We start from the raw sequence: 19,733 nt of genomic DNA on the forward strand, positions 1-19,733 counted from the left end.
AGGTTTGGTCCCTTTTTCTCACGGCTTCTGCATCGACCCCGTTACGTAGTTTTGGATGACGGTGACAATATCTCTCCAGTCCATCATGCTTCCGGTGTCGGTATCTCCACAGGCCAGGCTCTTATCGATAGGAGGCAGCACAGTCACCCAGCCTTCTGGGTTTGATTCACTCCATCCCCACTGATCACGTAGAACTTTAAGCTGTTTCTCGGTCACTGGATGTCGGTACATACAGACGTCCATGCCCAACGCGGCAAAGATCATAGGTTTCCGAGACTTGAATCCCATATCCACAATTCCAGTCGTATCCCAGGCCCTGATGACGGAGAGAAGCAAGTTGTCAGCGATCCCATTGACCATTCTCGCCATGGTATTTGCAGACATTGGGGCGACTAGTAGAATATGTGCCCCTATGATAATGTTAGTTGGTCCGTCGTATCATGCATCAGGTATCTAAATAGCCACTGACATTTGCGCAGCTCAATATGCAGAACTGGTCCTCCGCGCGTCCACGATGGAGACCATTCATCTTCGTCCCGGTAGATAGCGTCCACGCCATCTATTTGAAGCAGATTATCGAGGTCTGGTTGCTCCAAACACTGTTCAATGAGAAACTTCTCCACTGGCTCGGTAACTAGGATGCGGACTGAGATGTTTTTATTACGACACAGTTCCTCTGCAATGTTGGGCAGCTTAGTGGTAGCGGCTGCCAGCAACACATGAATCTTCTTGTCATTTGCATACTGCTGGGCAATAAACGGCGTAGGCGATATTTGGGAATCCATGGCAATGCCCTCTATCGTAACAGAAAGGCAGAACCAAAAGATAATGAATAAGAAAAGAGCCCTAGAGAGCTTTCGATGTGTGGGGAGGAGACCCGCGGACCAACCGCTGATTAGTAAAAGTTCCCCGAGGTAACTTTGCGTTGAACCTCTTCACTTGTAAACTACCATCATTTTCAAAATGTTTTCCAGAGCAATTGCATCGGTACGCTTGAATTGTCCCCTAGTCTCTGAAAGATCCTATCTCACAAGAATTCTGCAGGCTTTCCGCCCGGTCTCGCGACCAACCTTTTTGCGCCCCGTCCGCTCGGCCATCCAATTACCCTCGGGCCCTCTTGTTCCTTCTGTCCTCCATGCACGCCTTCTGTCCAACGAAACCCGGGCGGCGATCGATAAGGCGGTCTCTTCCGCCCCCGTCGTTCTATTCATGAAGGGTACACCTGAGACTCCCCAGTGTGGTTTCTCTCGTGCCACTATTCAAATCTTGGGCCTGCAGGGTGTTGATCCCAAGAAATTTGTTGCTTTCAACGTGCTGGAGGATGCGGAGCTGCGCTCAGGTACGTTGGGATTATCTTGAGTGAACCTCCTGCCAGGTTTGGATAGCTAATCATGCTGCGTTACAGGCGTCAAGGAATACTCCGAGTGGCCCACCATTCCCCAACTATACCTCGAGAAGGAGTTTATTGGTGGTTGTGATATCCTGATGTCCATGCACCAAAATGGCGAGCTTGCCAAACTTCTGGAGACCAAGGGTGTCCTGGTTGCGGCGGATGAATAAATAGCAACCGAGCCCGAGTGAAAGATTTCAGCCTATCAATTTGATAGATGGCTGTCACTGTAAAATTATTTGTCTCTTATGTATTCTGGTCATAATATCCTGCTGGTCAGATAGTTGTTTTGATGATTTGACAAATGGAAGGTGATCTCCAATCCTTCTACTTCAGTAGACCAATTTGTCAGCCGCCATGCAAACGAACGAGGTAGAGGCTTGTATTAGAAGGAACCCCAGTTGATGAGGCCTAACATATGTACATTTGATCTTCATTACATGATTAGTATTTCTCAAAAAAATCGACAGTCAGCCTATTGGGCTCCTTTAGCGGCTTCGGCTGCCTCTTGCGACTTCACCAGATCCTCAGCAATGGCCTTGTCTAGCTTGGCACGTTGTCTGGCTTCATAAGCTTCACGGCTCTTCAGGATGCGACCAACAATCTCGCCAGCGTTCACGTGTTGGAATGCATGCTGCTCGGCTTCCCGGAAGATTCCCATCTTCTTGGGGGCAGTGTAAGGGTCATATGTTAGCGGGATGAAGGTCGTAGGGCCGTGGTAGACAGCATCGGGAGTGCCCCATGGGATAGCCTTCAGATATGGCTCGCTGGGGGTAAATGGTGCAGAGAATATGACAGCATTGATGTACTTTGGCGAAGGTCAGCAAATTGAGCAGGTGAATACAAACCAAGAAGGACTTACGCGGCATTGAAGAACACAGAGACCACGTTCGAAAATGTTCATGATTGGGTAGTTCAAGCCTTTCCAGTGGTTGATCACATCGTCATCATGGATACCTGCGACAATGTAGGCCGGTGCATAGTCGTCACCATATTCCTTCAACCTTTTTGCAACTTGATCGGGCTCATACCAGCCACGTTGCCGGCCCTCAGACTCCTCAAGCTCTGTGACTTTGCGCAGGAACGCAATATGACCGGAAGAAAAGAGGTCGAACCCTCCGTCAACGTAGATAATCCTCTGCCCAGGTTTTGGTCCCTTTCCATCAACCAACGTCTCGAATAGGCCAGCCTCCTCGACGAGGTGGTTCATCTTCGCGGAGCCTGAGCCAGACCATGTCCACACCTGAGGGCCAGGCTGAAGACCGCTCTCGTCCGTCGCATAATCCTGGATTCTCTGTAGAAGATCTGTAGCAGAAGTCTTACGCTCCTCGGGACTTCCATATCCTTCCAGCCCAGCGAGTGTACACTTCACGGATTTGACGAAGTGATTCCTGGTGCACAGTAGCATGCGGCCAACAAGATCGGTTGTCGAGATGCCTGGGGTACGTTTGACAACACGGAATCGTCCAGCGGCCTTGACGAAGCGATAACAGTCATTTCCATCACTGTCAGAAGTAATGTCGTCTCCATGGACAACGTACTTGCATCCGTAGTGGGAGACCCAGGGTAGGTAGGTCACGTAGGGGGCATGGGGAACACTTTGAGTTGCCCACCGACACGCGTCAACGGCTGCAACACTAGATGGAAGTGACATTAATATCAGCCTGACAGTTAAAGCAGTTTCTGGTCAAACCAACCGTTCTTCCAGTGACATCACTGTCGGGCCCTTGTTCTCGAGGATAGCTTGATCGGAGTGTATGCCCACGTAAAGGGCCTTTCCTAGCTGGCGCGCTTGAAGCATAGCACCGGCATGACCTGTAGAGTAGCCCATCGATTAGCTCACAGCAATTCACTGGGCACTAGTTGCAAACCTACCATGGTGGCTGAAGTCGAAGCATCCATCAACCCAAAGTCTGTCCTCCGAGATTGGTACATCCTCCTGGGGATCAACAGGCCATTGACCAGGCAAAGGAACTTGCTCCTCAAGGGGTGTTGAGTCCATTTTCATAATAGCACTCCGTAACAAGTTCAGAATTGTAACAAAGTATAGACCTGAATTGTATAGGAGAGCGAGGGGATGTGATCGACGGTAAAATTACAAAGGGGGTACGGTTACAGTAATCTCCGGCATCACAGTCTAGCCTGCGGGGAACTTCAATTGTCTCTTCGGATCTCCTGAGTCTCAATAACCTTTGAAAACAGCCCGTGCACAAATTGGGGCCTTACCTACTCGCCTATCATCTGATTCATTGGGCTTCTTGCTCTCTCGCCTTTTCTGATACCTCAGCTTTGTCCTGCGACCCCTGTCCACCTTCATCCTTTTGCTCCGATATTGCCCACCCACGCCAATGATTCCCTCTACATTTGCCCCAGGCATCTCACGGCGGGACACAGTCAAGTCCAATAGTGGATATGAAGGGGCGTATGCCATGCCACCTCCAGTCGTCAGCGGAGGGAACCTTCTAGGCCCGCAAAGTGCCGGCGCAATCTATCAGCAAATCCATGAGATGGCCGCGAAACGGATATCGACTCTTGACTATTTAAGAAAGGCGTAAGTGGATCGCGGTCTAACTACATTTGGGCACTGCTAATTTATTATATGCTACGTATAGTCACGAAGGAAGAGTTTATTGGTTCAATACTGTGCATTTCTCTCGGGCTGACATCGCTCGGCTACCATACTTTGAAGCCCGGAAACTTTCTCGCCGCGCAATCAATTACTTGCTTCTAGGCTTGTCATTGCCAACAATCCTTGACGTTGCCTCCACGCCGTTCGAGTATGTGCGTGCTCTGAATGCTTTACTCCTGGAATTTGAAGCATTCCAGCAAGTGCATCCCCCAGACGGTAGCTCCTCGTCAAGTCTTGCAAGGGCCCGCATACCCCAAATGTTTAAGCGCGCGGCGCATGCAGGTACAAAGACCCGACGTGCCAGCTCCGCAAATGAGATTGGACTTCCATTGCAGTCCAGTGACCCTTCAGACCTGAAAAGCACCGTAGGGACACTTGGGTCGGCGTCCTCTGCCTCGGTCACCTCCTTCCCACTAACAGAGTCTTCGGATCTTCATCCTGGCGAGGAATACACTTATCTTCTCACGCCATCATTGCCATTCGAGCCGGACTTCTTTGAGACATTTGCAACCTTATGCGATGTCTTGATTGACGCTTATAGCCGACTCGCCGCCTTAGTATCATCTCCCTCAGTCTGTACGGTGGCCCTAGGCGAGACATTTTCCAAAGCAGATGCCAGGTTACGAAAGATCATAGTAGCCGGCGCAGTGCGTGAGTTTGAAGATGCGAGCCGAAATAGTGTCAAGAATGAAATTGCTGGGGTCAACCGGGTGGTACTTGGCGGTTTATTGGGATAGCAGCAAGGTTTAACTGCTTTATATTTGGGTCTGGTGTTTATGGTCAGTTTGACGGGATATTTGGTTGGGTTTCTCATGATGTATGAATTTATCGAGTTGAATGTTGTACGATAATAGAATTTCAGATCTAAATTTGAAAGCTTTTAACAAGACATCTGTGCCGCCTTCTTGATTGCGGCTTCTCAGTACTAAAAGCAGGATATAAACAATTGTAATCCAACCATTTTTTTGTGGCCGTGTCAGTTCGTGAGGCGAGAGGTGGTATTCATGAGAAGATTGCAAGAGTCGAGAATCGAAAGAGAGCCAGATTAAGATAAAGAACTCCACTTGGCGCCACGTGCTCGAATATGTAAAACAGACGCCGGAATATGCAGTCGCTTGATGTTGAATGCTGTGGGGAAAGAAAAGAGATATGATGTTGGGAAAGGGTCGAGATGGTCAAGGGTCTCTCATGATTTGAGGCTTTGCTTCTCAAGTTCGCGTTGTTCGCCAAAGACGCGGCGGCTCATCTCGAGGACGGTTTCGAATCCTTCGCGGCCAATCTTGGCATTTTCACGGAAACGATCCACGCTTGCCTCTTCCACCTTGTTTTTAATCTTCTGCCATCCACCGCAGAGAGCAGTGATTTTTGCTTCTTGGCTAAATTTAGTTGTGGTGGCCGGATTAAGGGAGGATTGGCGGTAGATGACCGTCTCGCGCACGCTAAGGACGTTCGACCATGTCAGGTTGGTTGAGCACATGGTCACTTTCTTTGCAACAGGATCAACATAAGAAACTTCGTAGACGTGAGACGTATTCGTTCCACCGAGAATCGAGAGAACCCATTGTGGTACGGACTGGTCGCATGTGATAAGACGCTCTGTTCGCAACTAAGACGCAATAGTTAGCACAAAGGTTCATGTATATTCAAGTTCGGCTTCAAAGTTGAATGACTCACAATGCCAGTGCTTGGATCGACGGTTCGAGAAAGTGTATCTACGCCAACGACATGTGTAGACTTGTCATTCCACGGACAGTACTTGCGCCAGTTTGCAGTTGATACTTCGTCCCAGGAGTAGTCGAATGTGCATTCGGAAGAGAAGACTTTCATGATGACGAGTGGTAGTTCACCTCAATGATGCCGTTGGGTTGCGTAATCTTAAGATGGGGTATTTGGATGAAGGATAGCCTTGACAAGCGCTGTGGCGGCTAGGATGGGATAGGATGAGACAGAGTTGGTGGTTTTGATGATTGTTGATGATAGAGAAAGTAAGACTGACTCAAGTCGAGAGTGCGAGATGAAATGTGAAGGACTTGCAGAAGGCAGATTTCAAGTCTAAATCTATGGGATGAGAAGGCAAATAATGAGTCAGTCAGATAGAAAAAAATGGAGAAGAGTGGATTTTAACGATCGACCGTCTGAGGGGAAAATCCTTTTTTTTTCCCTTCGGGTCAGGGTCAGGGCGCGTTCGGAACGCCACAGCACTACAGCGCCACAGCGCCACCGGGTTTTCCCGGTTCCTGCTTATATAATCTGTCACAATCAACGGCGCAGCTGCACCGGGCAGATCTGCAGCTGATTTGTTCCAGAACGTCCAAGCTCTATTTAACACAGATTCCTCTCCCGAGTCTTTTTTTATTTTTTATCTCTTTTTCTCCACGTCATGGTCGAACTCCGGAAACGCAAGGCGCCAGCCCCACTCCCTGTCGCAGAGAAAAAGACCAAACCAGCTCCCAAGCCCAAACAAGACGCAAATGTTACCGATAATGCCATTGAAAATAGTCCCGCGCCAGCGGTCCCTGAGGTGGATGATACAATCGACATAGAGACCTTTGGCGGCGAGTTTGAGACCAACGAGGGTGAAACAACAACTTTGAAGAAGCTCCTCGAGGAGAGCAAGGCGGGCGTGGTTTTCTTTACTTACCCCAAAGCCTCAACACCTGGCTGTAAGTACCCGCGTCATGCTCAGTTCTTCTCTTGAGAGACCCTGGCTGTATTCTTGGAATACTTTGCAACCAGTTTACCCCCATCAGACTGCTTACGTCGCTTCATCCAGGTACCAAGCAAGCCTGCTTGTTCCGTGACAACCACACCCACCTGACTTCTACTGGTCTTTCTATCTACGGTCTTTCAGGCGACTCTCCTAAGGCCAACACTACGTTCAAGACAAGACAAAACCTCCCTTACCCTCTCTTGTGCGATCCCAAGGCCACTCTCATTGCAGCTATTGGGTTCAAGAAATCTCCCAAGGGTACACTGCGAGGTGTCTTTGCCGTGGATAAAAAGGGCAAGGTCTTGCTTCGCAAGGCCGGTGGCCCAGACGCGACTGTGGACGCTGTACAGGAGATTGTTGCCAATGCGCCTAGTGTTGAAGATTCCAAAGAGGAAGGTGATAAAGCAGAATGATTCACCTCGAATGGCAGTGTACAGTTCCAATTACAACAAGCGACACTAAGATACCAGATATTACATGTATGGCGCCATATGTGGTGGTTTTTTTTGTCTCGGGTGTATGTGTTTTGGCGTAGATTATCGAGGACGTTAGTCCAAGACTCTCAAGTTGTTTTGTTGAACGCTGTGGATTTCAATCTGTGGGTTTGAAACGCTGGTACAGCACAATTGACTCCCTGGCTGCTCCTCCTATCCGTTGACCATCATACCTCCGTTGGGATGCAAACACTGTCCAGAAATATAGCTGCTGTCCTGACTTGCGAGGAAAACGAAACATGTTGCAACCTCGCTAGGTTGACCGGGTCGACCCATCGGTACTGCATGGAATTGCTCCATGGCCTCTGTTTGCATTGTTGCGGGGATCAGGGGCGTCCAGACTTGTCTTATTAGCATTTGACTTGGAATAAATAAATGGAGGACCTACTTGGACCCGGGCAAACGCAATTGACTCGAATGCCTTTCTTCAACTGCTGGTTTGACAAGGCGCGAGTAAATGCAACAATTGCTCCTTTGGTCGAGGTGTAATCCAGGAGATCGCCTCGGCCAATATAAGGATTGACAGATGCGCAATTGATGATGGAAGAACCCTTTTGCATGTGCTGAAGAGCATACTTGGAAAGATAAAAGAAAGAGTGAATGTTGGTGTCGAAGGTCTTCTCCCATTGGGATCTTTTGGTGCGTTAGTAGGATGTTGGCCGAAAAGCAAGTTACAAGGCAACTCACTCATCTAGCTCACTGATATCGCTCAGCATGTCTTGGAACGCCGCGTTATTCACAAGAATATCAATACGACCCATCTTTTCCAGGGTCACATTGATGATCTTCTGGCAATTCTCCTTCTTGCGAATATCGAGAGCGAGTGTATGGCACTGCTGTCCATATTGTTCAACTCTCCTTTTTGTCTCTTGTGCGTCTGACTCCTCTTCTGGCAGGTAAACGATGACACTAGACGCACCCTCCATTGCAAATAGGATTGCAACTGCCCGGCCAATTCCAGAGTCACCACCGGTGATAATTGCTCTTTTTCCTTCGAGCTTTCCAGCGGCTTTGTAGATCTGATAGCCGTAATCCTCGGTAGGGATGTGAGTTGACACAGGCTTAGGCTCTCCCATGTCGGACTGCAGGCCCGGCTTTGTCAAGTGTTGGATAGGAATCTTGTGGCCTACAAGAAGTGTCATTTCAACAATCAGTACTTGTACAAACAAGAATTACTCACCTGGCGCAAATTGGGATTTAGACCCACTGGCCTCTCGCTCGATACACTGGGTAACAGGCATTTTGACCAGTTTAGCAAGTGAATATGGACAAGAGTGGTAGAGATAGATATCTTGTGTGAAATTGCAGATAAAATAGAATTCTCAAGGTAGGAAACCACTTTTTAAGTAAGACAGGTGACAAATGGCCACCAGAAACTTGGGCAATGCCGTCAATGTCACTATGATGGTCTACTTCCATTCTACTTCTTCCAACCTTTGCCTGTATTGAGGCAACATACAACCCATAAGTGATGGGCCACCCAGAGCATCTTTGTTCTAGACCTTTTCTGTGGCGGTGGTTTGATCGAACACGTTGGGCTATTCGATCCTTCATTGTTGTGCTAGTGGTTGCCCATTCCAGGGACGACCTACATGTCCAATCGGACGAGAATCTTGATGTCTAGATGATTTTACTTTATCCTGCTTCGGTTTCCATATCAGAACTACCTCTGTGCCACGTTTGTCGTCAAAGTTATCAACATGTGTATGACAGAGTTTGGCGTCATCTGCCCGCTATTTAGGTAGTTGGTGGCGTTCTTCACATAGTCAGTTCAAAAAAAAAATAACCACGTTTCATTTGTAAGTCCTGTAGAAACCACACTTCAAGGGGGTTTTCAATCGTTAAGAGAGCAACTGAAGAGAACGTGGAAATATTGACCAAGTGCTAACTAGTTGTTAGTTGTACACAGCTATTAACCCTTGGGTTCCGTAGATATGAGTGGCTTCCAATGGCTTTAGCTCAAAGAATTACAGACTTTGTTAATTTCTTTAAATAAGAAGCGATTCTAGAATAAAGCTATAGTTAATCAATATAGAGAGTCGTAGCAGGTGTTTTGAATGAATGATGTAGGAGCAGTCGACTTGATATAGGTATAGGCAGTCCTTATCTTATCAACCAGCAACATGATTGGCTCTCAACCGTCCGCCCGGCGATAATTTTTTCCAATGCGCTTTCCGCTTCTCGAGACTCTTAGCATTTCAACAAATTGCCTGGCTCTTTTCACAATGGCGAAAGCGCAGTCCCAATCCAAGTCCGTCTCGGCTACTACCGCCAAACCCTCCAAACAGATGGCTCTTTCGTCCGCTCTGTCCTCGCCATGGGGGTTCCTCCGTCCCACGAACGATTTACATACCACCGTCGTGGATTCTGCAAAGTACATCCTGGACTCCCTCGCAGGCTCTGTCGTGGACTCCCAAACCTTTCGTCGGCAACTTAACAAAAAGCGCAAAAGGTCGGACCTCGAATCGGATTCAGTCACCCAACTTCAGTTGAAGAACCTCTACGTGGACGGTTTCACCTCGAATCAAATATGGGAACAAGCAACACGGATTCTTGAATCGACCGGCGATGAGATTGAGCGCGACATCACTTTGATTTCCCAACATGGCGGCTACATGGATTCGGCCGACTCTGAGCAGCTCGAAAGCAACTCTGACCCCGAGGGTGCGCAAAGCGACCGTGACAGTGACAGCCACGAAAGCATGCTTGAAGATCTCTCCGAAGGCTCAGGTGCCGAAGACGATCTCGACGAAGAGTCATACCAAGAGGTCGATATGGGATCTGACGAGGACATGGAAGACATTGAAGGTATGGACGACGATAATTCCTCACTTGGCTCTGCCGAAGGAGAGCCTGAAGTGTTTGTCGAGGATCGATTTGGACTGAACGATGGATTCTTTAACATCGACGACTTCAACAAACAGTCCGAGGCTTTGGAGAGACAGGATGCCGCAGGAGGACCCGAGCAGGGTGAGGACAGCGACGAGGAGGATCTTGACTGGCATTCGAACCCGTTGATAGCTGGAAATGCTGCAACCATTCGCAGTGACAATAAACCGAAGAACTCACGCTCAACAGAAAAGGAGGACGAAAGCATGGATGATAGTGAGGAGGAAGGGCCGACTTTCGGCAATGCCGATCTCCACGGCGACTCCGATTCTGATGATGAAGACGCCGCAGACATGGACGACGGCGAAGCCTCTGCCTGGGTAAACACCAGCGATATCAAATACGCCGATTTCTTCGCACCTCCACCCCGCAAAGTCTCTAACAAGAAACATCGCGCCCTCCCGAAAACCCAGCCCGATGAACTGGCAGTTGATGAGAGCGACGTCAAACGCGCTATGGATGACGTTCGACGGGACTTGTTTGACGACGGTGATGCGGACTCCGCAGAAGAGGAGGAGAATCTTGACGGATCTGCGGATCCTACTGCTCCTCGCTCCACACATGAAAAGCAGAGGGCACGTATCGCGGATGAAATTCGTCGTCTAGAGGCGGCCAACGTGGCCAAGAAGGAATGGATGTATACTGGTGAGGCCAGGGCTGTCGAGCGACCCGTCAATTCTCTCATCGAAGAAGACCTCGACTTTGAACGAATTGGAAAGCCTGTTCCCGTCAACACCAACGAGACTACCGAGGACATCGAAGAACTAGTCAAGCGCCGAATTCTCGCCATGGATTTCGACGAAGTCATCCGCCGTCGGCCAGGCGCCGAGGGTCAGCAAGCCGGAAGAAAGCCCCGCTTCGAACTGGATGATACCAAACCGCAGCAAGGTCTGGCTGAGATGTATGAAACTGAACATCTTCGTGCTAATGACCCCAACTTTGTGGATACTAAGGACCGCAAGTTGATGCGGGAACATGCCGAGATCACTAGTCTTTGGAACGAGATCAGCTCCCAATTGGACACGCTATGCAACTGGCACTACAAGCCTAAGGTTGCCCAAGCAAGCATCAACGTTGTTACCGATGCGCCAACAATCATGATGGAAGATGCACGCCCAACGGCTGGTAGTGCCGCCGGTGGCCCTGTTGGACTTGCGCCGCAGGAGATCTACACACCCGGTGATGATGGCCGAGTTAAGGGAGAGGTGGTTCTCAAGACTGGCGCGTCTATCTCCAAAGAGGAGATGACCCGTGAGCAGAAGGCCAAGAACAGACGCCAGAATAAGCAAACCCAAAAGAAGGCCGATGCTACCAAACCTACTCAGGAAAAGCCTGGCAAGGCTGCCGAGAAACAACAGGTGATTTCAGACCTGAAGAAAGGAGGGGTCAAGATCATTAACAAAGAGGGCCGTATGACGAATATCGACGGTGGCTCTGTCAACGAGGGCGCCAAGAACAGAGGAGACAATCTGAAATTGTGAGGGATAAATTAAAAGGGCCAGTATGTACTATTCAGGAGTCATATTTCTTCTACATAAAAATCTATTTTCTCGCATTGCACATATCATCATCATGCGTCACTTCCGGTCAAGACGTTTGGCACGTATCGTGTAGAGGAATATGTTATCTCTATTATACGCTTCAGCCCCAGGATCGTCATGCACTTGCTCCATTTCGAAAGCCTTTTTCGCCATCTTCATGAATCGCATGTCGGCACGTCTGCGACGCTTGTAACAAAAGTAACAGACCGTGTTTGGTCCCAGAAGATCCTGGAGCGTGGTGATCAAGAGAGGGAATGCCGGCTCGAAGTAGACACAGTCTGCCGCGAGGATAACATCTGGTGTCGAGGGAATCTGGTTTGGGATCGGTTCTCCCCAGTTTAGTATCGCAGCAGTCGCATTCGCGCCGAGATTGTTTAGTTGAATGTTGGACTTCATTAGGGAAAACATAGGTTGTTGGTCTGTGATATAAATCGGTTGTTCGAGATGACACCCGCGGGCCACGGCGAGTCCAACAAGGCCCCCTCCAGCTCCAAGTTCCACGCTATTGAAGGTTGGATTAGGACGAAACAAGAAGGACTGAAAACTGCTCCGGTTGGGCAATCACCTACATCGTTTTATCAGACAGATCGGTGGCGTGACGACTGAGGAGGTATTTGGCCAACACCATCCCTGCTGGCCATAATTGGCCACCGCATCCATCTTTCAGGTCTTCTTTTAGTAGCAATGGTTCTTTCAGGAGTCCGTCGAATGTGATGTCCGTTGTCACTGCAGCTTTGAGTTCGCGCGGGGGCGCCAGGGATTCGCTGATATTGAATCCATCTGGACTGGATGGTGGGCTCGATTGTGGGCTCGATTGTGGACCCGGAAGATTTGACATTGGTATCTCTATCATATTGGGAAACTTGTTGAATTGTTGACTGTTGATCGGAGAAAGTTTTTAGTGGGGGATCTGAAGCTTATCGCGAATTAGACCTAGAACGATCACATGATTGGTTGCGTGGCGATTTTGTCTATTTAAATTGTATTCAATCTAAGAGCCAAATTGAAAGATGGGAATTGAGCGGTTTTTTTCATATGTTCAAGTCTACATCTGAGGTTTAGTATGTGTATGCTTACATTCTATGAGGCCAAGTCCGGCGGGGTTTAACCCGCGTCTCATGAGATAAGTACTTTCAAGCGTCTATTTCTACACCACCATTGAAGTATAAATGTGTTCTTAAATACGAATAGATAGATAACTGGTTAATAAACTCCAATGAACCCGAGATTTAGCATAGTAGCTCTTTACTTTATGCGTAGCAAGCAATCTCCTAGGTATAGAGCGGTCAACTACATGTGGATCAAGTGCATCCCATGAAGTGTATGTAGCACGCTCTAAACACGCCTAATCCGCCTCATTTCTATTTATCCTAGCTTATTCGGAGTACAGCCTTAGAAATTCAATATTCCATAATTAGCATTAATGCTTGATAGGGCTTGTATCGGGCAAATGTGGATGCCAATCCCTGAAACCGAATCCAGGCCCAGAGAAGCATAGGCCCGTGCGAATGTAGAACTATATCGAGAGTTCTTACTGACATAGTAGGGGGCTGAGGATTGTTTGGAAAGTAACCCCTAGTCTCTACGAAGGCTTTTTCTCCATCTAAATATGGCTATATACTAGAGAGTTACCACAAAACTTGCGTGGAGACTCTTTTAATCGTCTGGGGCTTGGTGTATGTGGGCTCATTTTGCCTAATTGGTCGCAACCATGAAATTTTAATATACATCTACCTGCCAGAGGACAGAAAAATTCGATACACTGCACACTTTGAGATTACAACAGCCCAAGTCCAGTTCATACTCAACTAGCAGCACACGCTACGTGCAGCACGAAGGAAACTTGGAATGCATTGATGTCATAGTCGTGTAAATTTACATCCATGCACTACTTCAAGTGCAAGCTGGAGAATTACATCAGATCCCAACCAGCAATTCTTGCTTCATATGTCATCTCACTATCTCCTATCCTTTAGTCGAAGGGGTGGGTGCGTGTTCCCCACCAGGTAAGGAACAAGCTGAGTCCAACCGTCTCAAACACCCGCGAGACCGCACCGACAGCGATAGTGTCGAGGGGTCGCTTCTCAGAGAACACCTGGCTCACAACCTGTATGGGTTTGTTAGAGGAATTGCTTGAGGGGGTTGTTAGGGAGGATGGATTGAGAACGTACGCCTGGGGCTGAGCTTGCGAAGAAAATAAGCGCACCCAAGTATGCGGCACCCTTGTAGCTCAGTGTGCCAGTGGCATTGATGAGTGCAGCCACACCATAAGTCTGAACAGCACTTCCCGCGAGGGAGCTTCCCCAGGCTGCGGCTGCGCCGGCAGCCTCCTTCGACTTGATGAATTCCTCCTTGGAGTTGGCGGCTTGAGCGCGGTGATAGGTGTCACCGAAAACGGGGGCTAAGATGCCGAGGGAGGCAGTGTGGGTGAAAATTGTTCCCAGCGCAATGGCGGAGGGCTTCACGGGGGGGAGATCTGTATGGCAGAGATCTTTAGTTTCCAAGTGACAAAGAGTAATGGTAGTATCAACTCACAATGAAGGGTAGTCATTTTGAAGTTATTATGAGTAGTTTGTGTAAAGTTCAAAGTAAAGTAGAAGAGCCAAAGTACTTTAAGTACTGAAAGGGCGTTTCTGCAACCAGGGTTTGTGAGGTGACGTCGTCATGATTCAGCGCAACTGTAGGATGCGGAGGACCATGACGTCAACTCGCATCCGGGGTTAGCTTCATTCAAGGCTATTTCTAGGAAATCAAGGGAGATGTTCAAGAGTGTTGGATAGTTACCATACAAATCAAGTTCATACGAGCTAAATTGTGGAGGAGTTGTTTAACGACACTGGCGAAACAGTGTCCTTGCGCAATATTTAAATGCATCACTATAGCCCATCACGTCGCCATCTAAATTCAGTCCCACATCTATTGCTTCTCACGTTGCTTTGGGAGCTAATTTAAATCGTCTAGAAGGGCGCTCAATACTGAGCTCGTCTATGATTTGTCCCCTTCAGAGGTACCATCGACATTTTCCACGCCAGATCCGGATATGCATGTAGATCAAGGGCGATTGGCAAGCTGGCAATCCATGGAACATGTGGTACATTATATACCAAAGGCTGCCTCGAAACTTAGTACTGTTAGACTCAATCTTCATTTCACCCTTCCAGTTTTGGTCCTACATCTAGCCCCGAGACTTGATTGCATTATCTGGGGATCTTTCATGCCGAGCGGGGAGAAGCTGGGTCCAATCAAAGTCCGACTACGATGCACTCTCTTTTACCATCTAACGGTCCTACACAGCTGCGTTTATTGTGTGAATGATACCCCACCGGTGCCTATTGTCATTTTAAACAAAACGCGGGCACTTTGTATAGTTGGTTATCGCTGCTACTTGCTGAACTTGCAATTGCCAATCAAAAGACATGAAAAATGAAAATGAAATTGTATTTCCTTGCAGAATGTGCTGGTCTAATCAAACAAAGGTGCGGCAGGTATATCTGTGTAAGCGTATTAGCCTGGATCAAAAGAATGGAACTGGAGGTACAAACTTCTTGGGGTAGCCGTTCTCCGGGTCGAGCTCGTACTTAGATTGTGAAGACTTCGAGGCATGGTTGATGTTGCAAGGCTTGGGAGGCAAGCCATCGGCACCAAAAATACCCTGAATGCTCTTCTTATCTTGCTCAAAGAGAGCCGCTAGGCCGCGTTCTTCGCCCTGTTCCTTGAGAGCAATCAATTGCTGCTCTCCAGCCTGTCCAAGTTTAAGAACGCCATCCTTGGGAGCGGCCTGGCTTCCGACGGTGAGAAGGCTGACTGCATCGGCTTGGCGCACGGTGCTCAGCCTAGGGTAGCTCCTCCGGACGTCCCGCTTCCAGTATGGGTTGTCGGCAATGTCACCCGCGGGAAGAGTAACCGGGTCATCGTAGGCAAGAGGAGGTACAGAGCCCGGGGTGGGAGAACGGAATTGAGAGTTCAGAGGGACACCTGAAGAGCGTTCAGGGTCAACGGCGAGAAGGCGACGAATGCGCTCCCAGATGCCGGTGGACTTGACTGTGTATTTCTAGAGCCCAAAGAGGATTAGTACCCAGCGCACGGCAATAGAGTCTGGCCTCCTCATTCCGGTCATTATGACCTACCTGGTTGATGGAGATGACATTGGATGCCGACTTGGCGGCATTCACGATACCCCGAGCCATGGTGAGAAGACTCTGACCTACGAGTTAATATCAGCCCATTGACACACGAAGACCAGGAATTTGTAAGGGCACGAATTTGTTCTGTGTCCCAAAGTCATTTGACTTACTGCCTGAAATCCCTGAAATCCGTCAATAGTCCGTAGCAAGCCTTTGGTTGAGCCGGTGCGTCGAGGTAACCCCGGAGGTGCGATTACTGGCACGGATTATCTTGTTGCCGAGCCACCACACAAATTCTTGTATTAGTAATTCCACTGTCTTCATCCTTTTCAAAGATCACCGTAAAAAGTTTTTGTTCTCGGTATACTGTAGCCTGAAGCTTTTGATGTTGGTTAAAAGTGAGTGGAAGGAAGAAGATCTACTTCGTAGTAAGCATACAAATACGTGCCTGTCTCTTCTCGCTTTTCAAGACGACAAAGAACCGAAGGTATTCTACCATCTCATCAAGTTCCTTGAAAATGTCCTCACCTATCTTGAGTGTGCACACTTTCTCTTGACCAGGGAATAAGATGGCGCCCGAGGGACACAAAAATAAAATGGGAAAAAAATCCATGTAACCAGTGAAATAAACATTATCTGCGCCTCCGAAAGTGATCATGAACTTCCAGCAAAACGTGTCTCGTGAGGTAAGGTCTAGAATAAAACAAAAACAAAAAAAAAGGACTAGAAAAGCCAGGCGAGACTTTTTCTGTAGAATTTCTTCCAGCCAGACAGGTTCCGGTCCTGGATGGCCATCATGGCCATATATTCGGCCTCTTCGCGGTCAATTTCCGCCTTGCCCGTCCAGATATCGGCATTATGGGGCTTGATAATCTCAGTCTTCTTCCAGAACTTCCACCCAGCGAATGCTAATACATAGAGGGGGATTCCGATGTAGGAAGTGATGAAGGTCTTGTAGTCGAAATTGCCATAGGTTTCCGGTTTGTGGATAAACACACCGAAGCTGCGAGTGAAGACTACCAAGACACAGAAAAAGAGCGCAACGCAGGAACCGATGATTCCCAGAGGAGCCTTGTAGGCCAGTACTGTCTCGTCAACACCCTGTGCACGTCGGGCGCGAATGAAGAAGATGTGAGTAATCAAGAGAGAGATCCAGGTCAACACTACGATATCGGGTCAGCATGCTGGAAAATCTTCCAAGTCATTCAGAGCGTAGAATGAAGGGGACACACATCCGAAGATTGACACCATATCGGTGAAGTATCCGAAGATATTCTTGGAGCCACTGGAAACACTCATAAAGGCGAGCAGGCAGAAGGAAGCCGACAGTGTCAGAGCATAGATTGGGACACCGGCTCTGTTCGTGCGAGCAAAGATCCTAGGGGCCTTCTTCTCACGAGAAAGGCCGTACAGAGTTCGAGTTGCGATGTACAGATCAGAGTTGGCGGCAGAAAATACAAACACCAGGATACAGCCATTGATGATGTGGGGAAGGGCGGCGACTTGCTTCATTGCAACCACGAAAGGTGAGGCAGCAGCAGAGCTCTTGGCCTTGGTCGCGAAAGCCAGATCTGGAGAGTTGTAGGGGACTAGCATACCGAGGAAGAGAACGCTGAGAATGTAGAACACGATGATTCGCCAGAAAGTGAGCTTGATGGCTTTCGGGATCGTCTTCCGGGGGTTCTGGGCCTCTCCGACGGTCACACCAATGAGTTCGGTACCTGGTTCAAAAGAGAGTTAGAAGGTGAGATGGGGGAATCTCAGTCACAGAAAGTCCATACCGAGGAATGCAAAGGTGGCCTGCACCAAGGTCGACCAGAAAGCAAGGAATTTTCCCAGGGAACCACCGGTGTATTTTGTGGCGAAGGCGCCGGGTTCCCTCCAGTAACGGAAACCTCTCCTGTCGTGATCGGGACCACCACCAAGTGCAAAGATGAAAGAGCACAGTATGAGTCCCATAATGACAATCACCTTGAAGGATGAGAGCCAGAACTCCAATTCACCGAAAATCTTGACGCCGAAGTAGTTAATCACGATGATTGACACCATGAAGATGGCAATCCACACACCCGGGTTGACATTCTCTGCTGATGTCTTTGGCCAATAGGTAATAACTAGAGCAGCGGCAGTTAGTTGTGTAGGTGGTAGAATGATATATTTGAGGTAGTAGCTGGGAGAATATTAGATTTTTTCTGATTAATATCAGCAGGAGAAAGAATATTGCTCACCACCATCCGAGGGTAAATCCGAGAGCAGGGTCACAAAACCGGCCAGCATAGCCAGTAAAACCGGAGGACAATGGTAGCCAAGCAGCCATTTCACCCAGTCCACACATGACGGTCCAAACGACGAAACCCATAAAGCAGTAGGCAATAAGCAAAGATCCAGGCTGATTAGGAATATTAGTCAACGTCAAAAGATCAGTTGGATGAATCTCACATACTCCTGCTCTAAAGTTGACAGTCAGCAGTGTTTCAGAAACGATCGGATCAGAAATCAACTCACGTCAGAGCACTGCCAGTGCCAACAACCAAACCAGTACCAATGGCACCACCGATGGCAATCATAGAAATGTGACGAGCCTTGAGCTCTCTATGAAGCTGAATTGGCTCAACAGGTTCACTTTCTTTGAAATCCCCCGTGTTGTCAATTTTGCCGGGTTGTGCCTCGAGAGCGCTAATCTCGTCAAGGTGACCCATCTTGCTGGAGGCCGAAGTGAGAAGGAGAAGATGAAAAGAATCTATCAAACACCGAGGAAATTGGGGGCCATGAGGATTAAATGGTCCAGCCCAACGCACTGTTTTAAAGCGAATTCTAGGGTCACATTTTATGGTTATCTACGGAGTATGTATCTTCTCTTCCGCCTCTTTCAGTGGAGACTAATCCTGGAGAGGCCATGTGGGGTGTGTCAGGTTCACGATCCAGTATTTCCCTCACGTAATATTTTCGGTGAGTGGATTAAATGTCCCTATGCGGATTCCTTCCGGGGGCCTGTCGAAAGTGATCTGATTGGTGTTTACTCCGTACACTTTCCCCAACTTATTCCCCGCAATATCTTTCCCCACAGAATTCAATATATGACAGCAAGACACAGTGTCCCCAAGTAGCTGAATGTATTCCTATTCTTAAGGTTGTTCCTGGGTCCGCTTAGAAGGTCCTATATTATGAAAGGGCTAGTAGAGCCTCTCTCCCAATATATGGTCCGGTGAAGGTGCCAAGTGCAGTGGTGGTGTTGGTGCGCTTGGCAATCTTGGCAATCTTGGCATGCCTACACTCCGGCCTTCATGGCTCCAGAAAAAAAAAACAGTGTACTACAATTGATGCCGAGATCTACATACTGACCCACCTGAATCCTTTATCAGTGATATCTCTACCATGTTTCAGTTGTTTTCCGTGCGACTATAAGGTTTGCCTAGATCATTGAGGGAGAAAAGGCAGATTACACTGGGAATTATTACCCACTGAAATTGTAGGACAATACAATTGCCCAACAACACATCCAAGAGTCAAAGGTGGGAAGCAAGGTTTTTTTGCATTTAGGATAGGCTCAGTAAATCTTACCCACACGTATTTTAGTAATAGTTATCACCAACCTGAGGCCTTGGGAGGCTTTTCTAACCATGACAAGGAGTCTTGGCCAATTCTTTAACAAGCGGGATCCGATTTGTATGAGATCTACCTGTAGTACGAATGAGGCGGGCTAACTTGGTGAGTATGGGCAGATGACCAAGAGTCCCTATAGAAATAAACTAATTGAGCAAGGAACAGGAATTGCCACTAAATCTAATTTCCTATTAGCAAAGTACAGTAGTTACGGCTTAAAAGACCTGGAGTTTCCACGAACTTCTTTGTCTGGACGCAAACATCTCTCTTTTCGGCTTTAGGGAGGTGAACAGGTCAATATCTCACAAAATCCAAAAAAAAAAATCAAGTCAACCACTGACGCAACGTCCTTA

The 19,733-nt window shown here is 48.2% G+C and overlaps 12 protein-coding genes across 12 annotated transcripts; 4 read left to right on the forward strand and 8 right to left on the reverse strand.

Annotated features, from left to right (window-relative positions):
* Positions 1–18: 18 nt before the first annotated feature.
* Pdw03_8865 (Flavoprotein) lies at positions 19–785 on the reverse strand (the record flags this gene model as incomplete). Its single annotated transcript, XM_014681482.1, has 2 exons — positions 19–410; positions 470–785. The coding sequence occupies 2 exons, from the start codon at positions 783–785 to the stop codon at positions 19–21; spliced, it is 708 nt and encodes a 235-aa protein (XP_014536968.1).
* A 178-nt stretch (positions 786–963) lies between these two features.
* Pdw03_8866 (Glutaredoxin Grx5, putative) lies at positions 964–1,560 on the forward strand (the record flags this gene model as incomplete). Its single annotated transcript, XM_014681483.1, has 3 exons — positions 964–987; positions 1,045–1,339; positions 1,406–1,560. The coding sequence occupies 3 exons, from the start codon at positions 964–966 to the stop codon at positions 1,558–1,560; spliced, it is 474 nt and encodes a 157-aa protein (XP_014536969.1).
* A 305-nt stretch (positions 1,561–1,865) lies between these two features.
* On the reverse strand, positions 1,866–3,392 carry Pdw03_8867 (Phosphoethanolamine; the record flags this gene model as incomplete). Its single annotated transcript, XM_014681484.1, has 4 exons — positions 1,866–2,198; positions 2,253–3,027; positions 3,088–3,205; positions 3,266–3,392. 4 exons carry the CDS (start codon positions 3,390–3,392, stop codon positions 1,866–1,868), a joined length of 1,353 nt encoding a protein of 450 aa, XP_014536970.1.
* Positions 3,393–3,738: 346 nt separating this feature from the next.
* Pdw03_8868 (WD domain-containing protein) lies at positions 3,739–4,756 on the forward strand (the record flags this gene model as incomplete). The annotated part of the gene is made up of 2 exons (XM_014681485.1): positions 3,739–3,941; positions 4,003–4,756. The coding sequence occupies 2 exons, from the start codon at positions 3,739–3,741 to the stop codon at positions 4,754–4,756; spliced, it is 957 nt and encodes a 318-aa protein (XP_014536971.1).
* Positions 4,757–5,205: 449 nt separating this feature from the next.
* Pdw03_8869 (Mitochondrial protein sorting (Msf1), putative) lies at positions 5,206–5,846 on the reverse strand (the record flags this gene model as incomplete). Its single annotated transcript, XM_014681486.1, has 2 exons — positions 5,206–5,625; positions 5,694–5,846. 2 exons carry the CDS (start codon positions 5,844–5,846, stop codon positions 5,206–5,208), a joined length of 573 nt encoding a protein of 190 aa, XP_014536972.1.
* Positions 5,847–6,399: 553 nt separating this feature from the next.
* On the forward strand, positions 6,400–7,142 carry Pdw03_8870 (Disrupter of telomere silencing protein Dot5, putative; the record flags this gene model as incomplete). The annotated part of the gene is made up of 2 exons (XM_014681487.1): positions 6,400–6,682; positions 6,793–7,142. 2 exons carry the CDS (start codon positions 6,400–6,402, stop codon positions 7,140–7,142), a joined length of 633 nt encoding a protein of 210 aa, XP_014536973.1.
* Positions 7,143–7,376: 234 nt separating this feature from the next.
* Positions 7,377–8,464, reverse strand: Pdw03_8871 (Short-chain dehydrogenase/reductase SDR; the record flags this gene model as incomplete). The annotated part of the gene is made up of 4 exons (XM_014681488.2): positions 7,377–7,564; positions 7,612–7,856; positions 7,911–8,349; positions 8,404–8,464. 4 exons carry the CDS (start codon positions 8,462–8,464, stop codon positions 7,377–7,379), a joined length of 933 nt encoding a protein of 310 aa, XP_014536974.2.
* Positions 8,465–9,448: 984 nt separating this feature from the next.
* Pdw03_8872 (U3 small nucleolar ribonucleoprotein Mpp10) lies at positions 9,449–11,593 on the forward strand (the record flags this gene model as incomplete). Its single annotated transcript, XM_014681489.1, has 1 exon — positions 9,449–11,593. The coding sequence occupies one exon, from the start codon at positions 9,449–9,451 to the stop codon at positions 11,591–11,593; it is 2,145 nt and encodes a 714-aa protein (XP_014536975.1).
* Positions 11,594–11,689: 96 nt separating this feature from the next.
* On the reverse strand, positions 11,690–12,506 carry Pdw03_8873 (Methyltransferase-16, putative; the record flags this gene model as incomplete). Its single annotated transcript, XM_014681490.2, has 2 exons — positions 11,690–12,155; positions 12,223–12,506. The coding sequence occupies 2 exons, from the start codon at positions 12,504–12,506 to the stop codon at positions 11,690–11,692; spliced, it is 750 nt and encodes a 249-aa protein (XP_014536976.2).
* Positions 12,507–13,625: 1,119 nt separating this feature from the next.
* On the reverse strand, positions 13,626–14,204 carry Pdw03_8874 (UPF0591 membrane protein C15E1.02c; the record flags this gene model as incomplete). Its single annotated transcript, XM_014681491.1, has 3 exons — positions 13,626–13,760; positions 13,825–14,129; positions 14,189–14,204. The coding sequence occupies 3 exons, from the start codon at positions 14,202–14,204 to the stop codon at positions 13,626–13,628; spliced, it is 456 nt and encodes a 151-aa protein (XP_014536977.1).
* Positions 14,205–15,119: 915 nt separating this feature from the next.
* On the reverse strand, positions 15,120–16,101 carry Pdw03_8875 (NADH-ubiquinone oxidoreductase subunit; the record flags this gene model as incomplete). Its single annotated transcript, XM_014681492.2, has 5 exons — positions 15,120–15,144; positions 15,196–15,704; positions 15,781–15,857; positions 15,948–15,959; positions 16,035–16,101. The coding sequence occupies 5 exons, from the start codon at positions 16,099–16,101 to the stop codon at positions 15,120–15,122; spliced, it is 690 nt and encodes a 229-aa protein (XP_014536978.2).
* Positions 16,102–16,500: 399 nt separating this feature from the next.
* Positions 16,501–18,476, reverse strand: Pdw03_8876 (Amino acid/polyamine transporter I; the record flags this gene model as incomplete). Its single annotated transcript, XM_014681493.1, has 6 exons — positions 16,501–16,940; positions 17,010–17,498; positions 17,559–17,947; positions 18,006–18,166; positions 18,221–18,227; positions 18,283–18,476. 6 exons carry the CDS (start codon positions 18,474–18,476, stop codon positions 16,501–16,503), a joined length of 1,680 nt encoding a protein of 559 aa, XP_014536979.1.
* Between the last annotated feature and the right edge of the window lie 1,257 nt (positions 18,477–19,733).

The sequence above is a fragment of the Penicillium digitatum genome, chromosome 3 (assembly GCF_016767815.1).
Source record: "Penicillium digitatum chromosome 3, complete sequence".
Lineage (NCBI taxonomy): Eukaryota > Fungi > Ascomycota > Eurotiomycetes > Eurotiales > Aspergillaceae > Penicillium > Penicillium digitatum.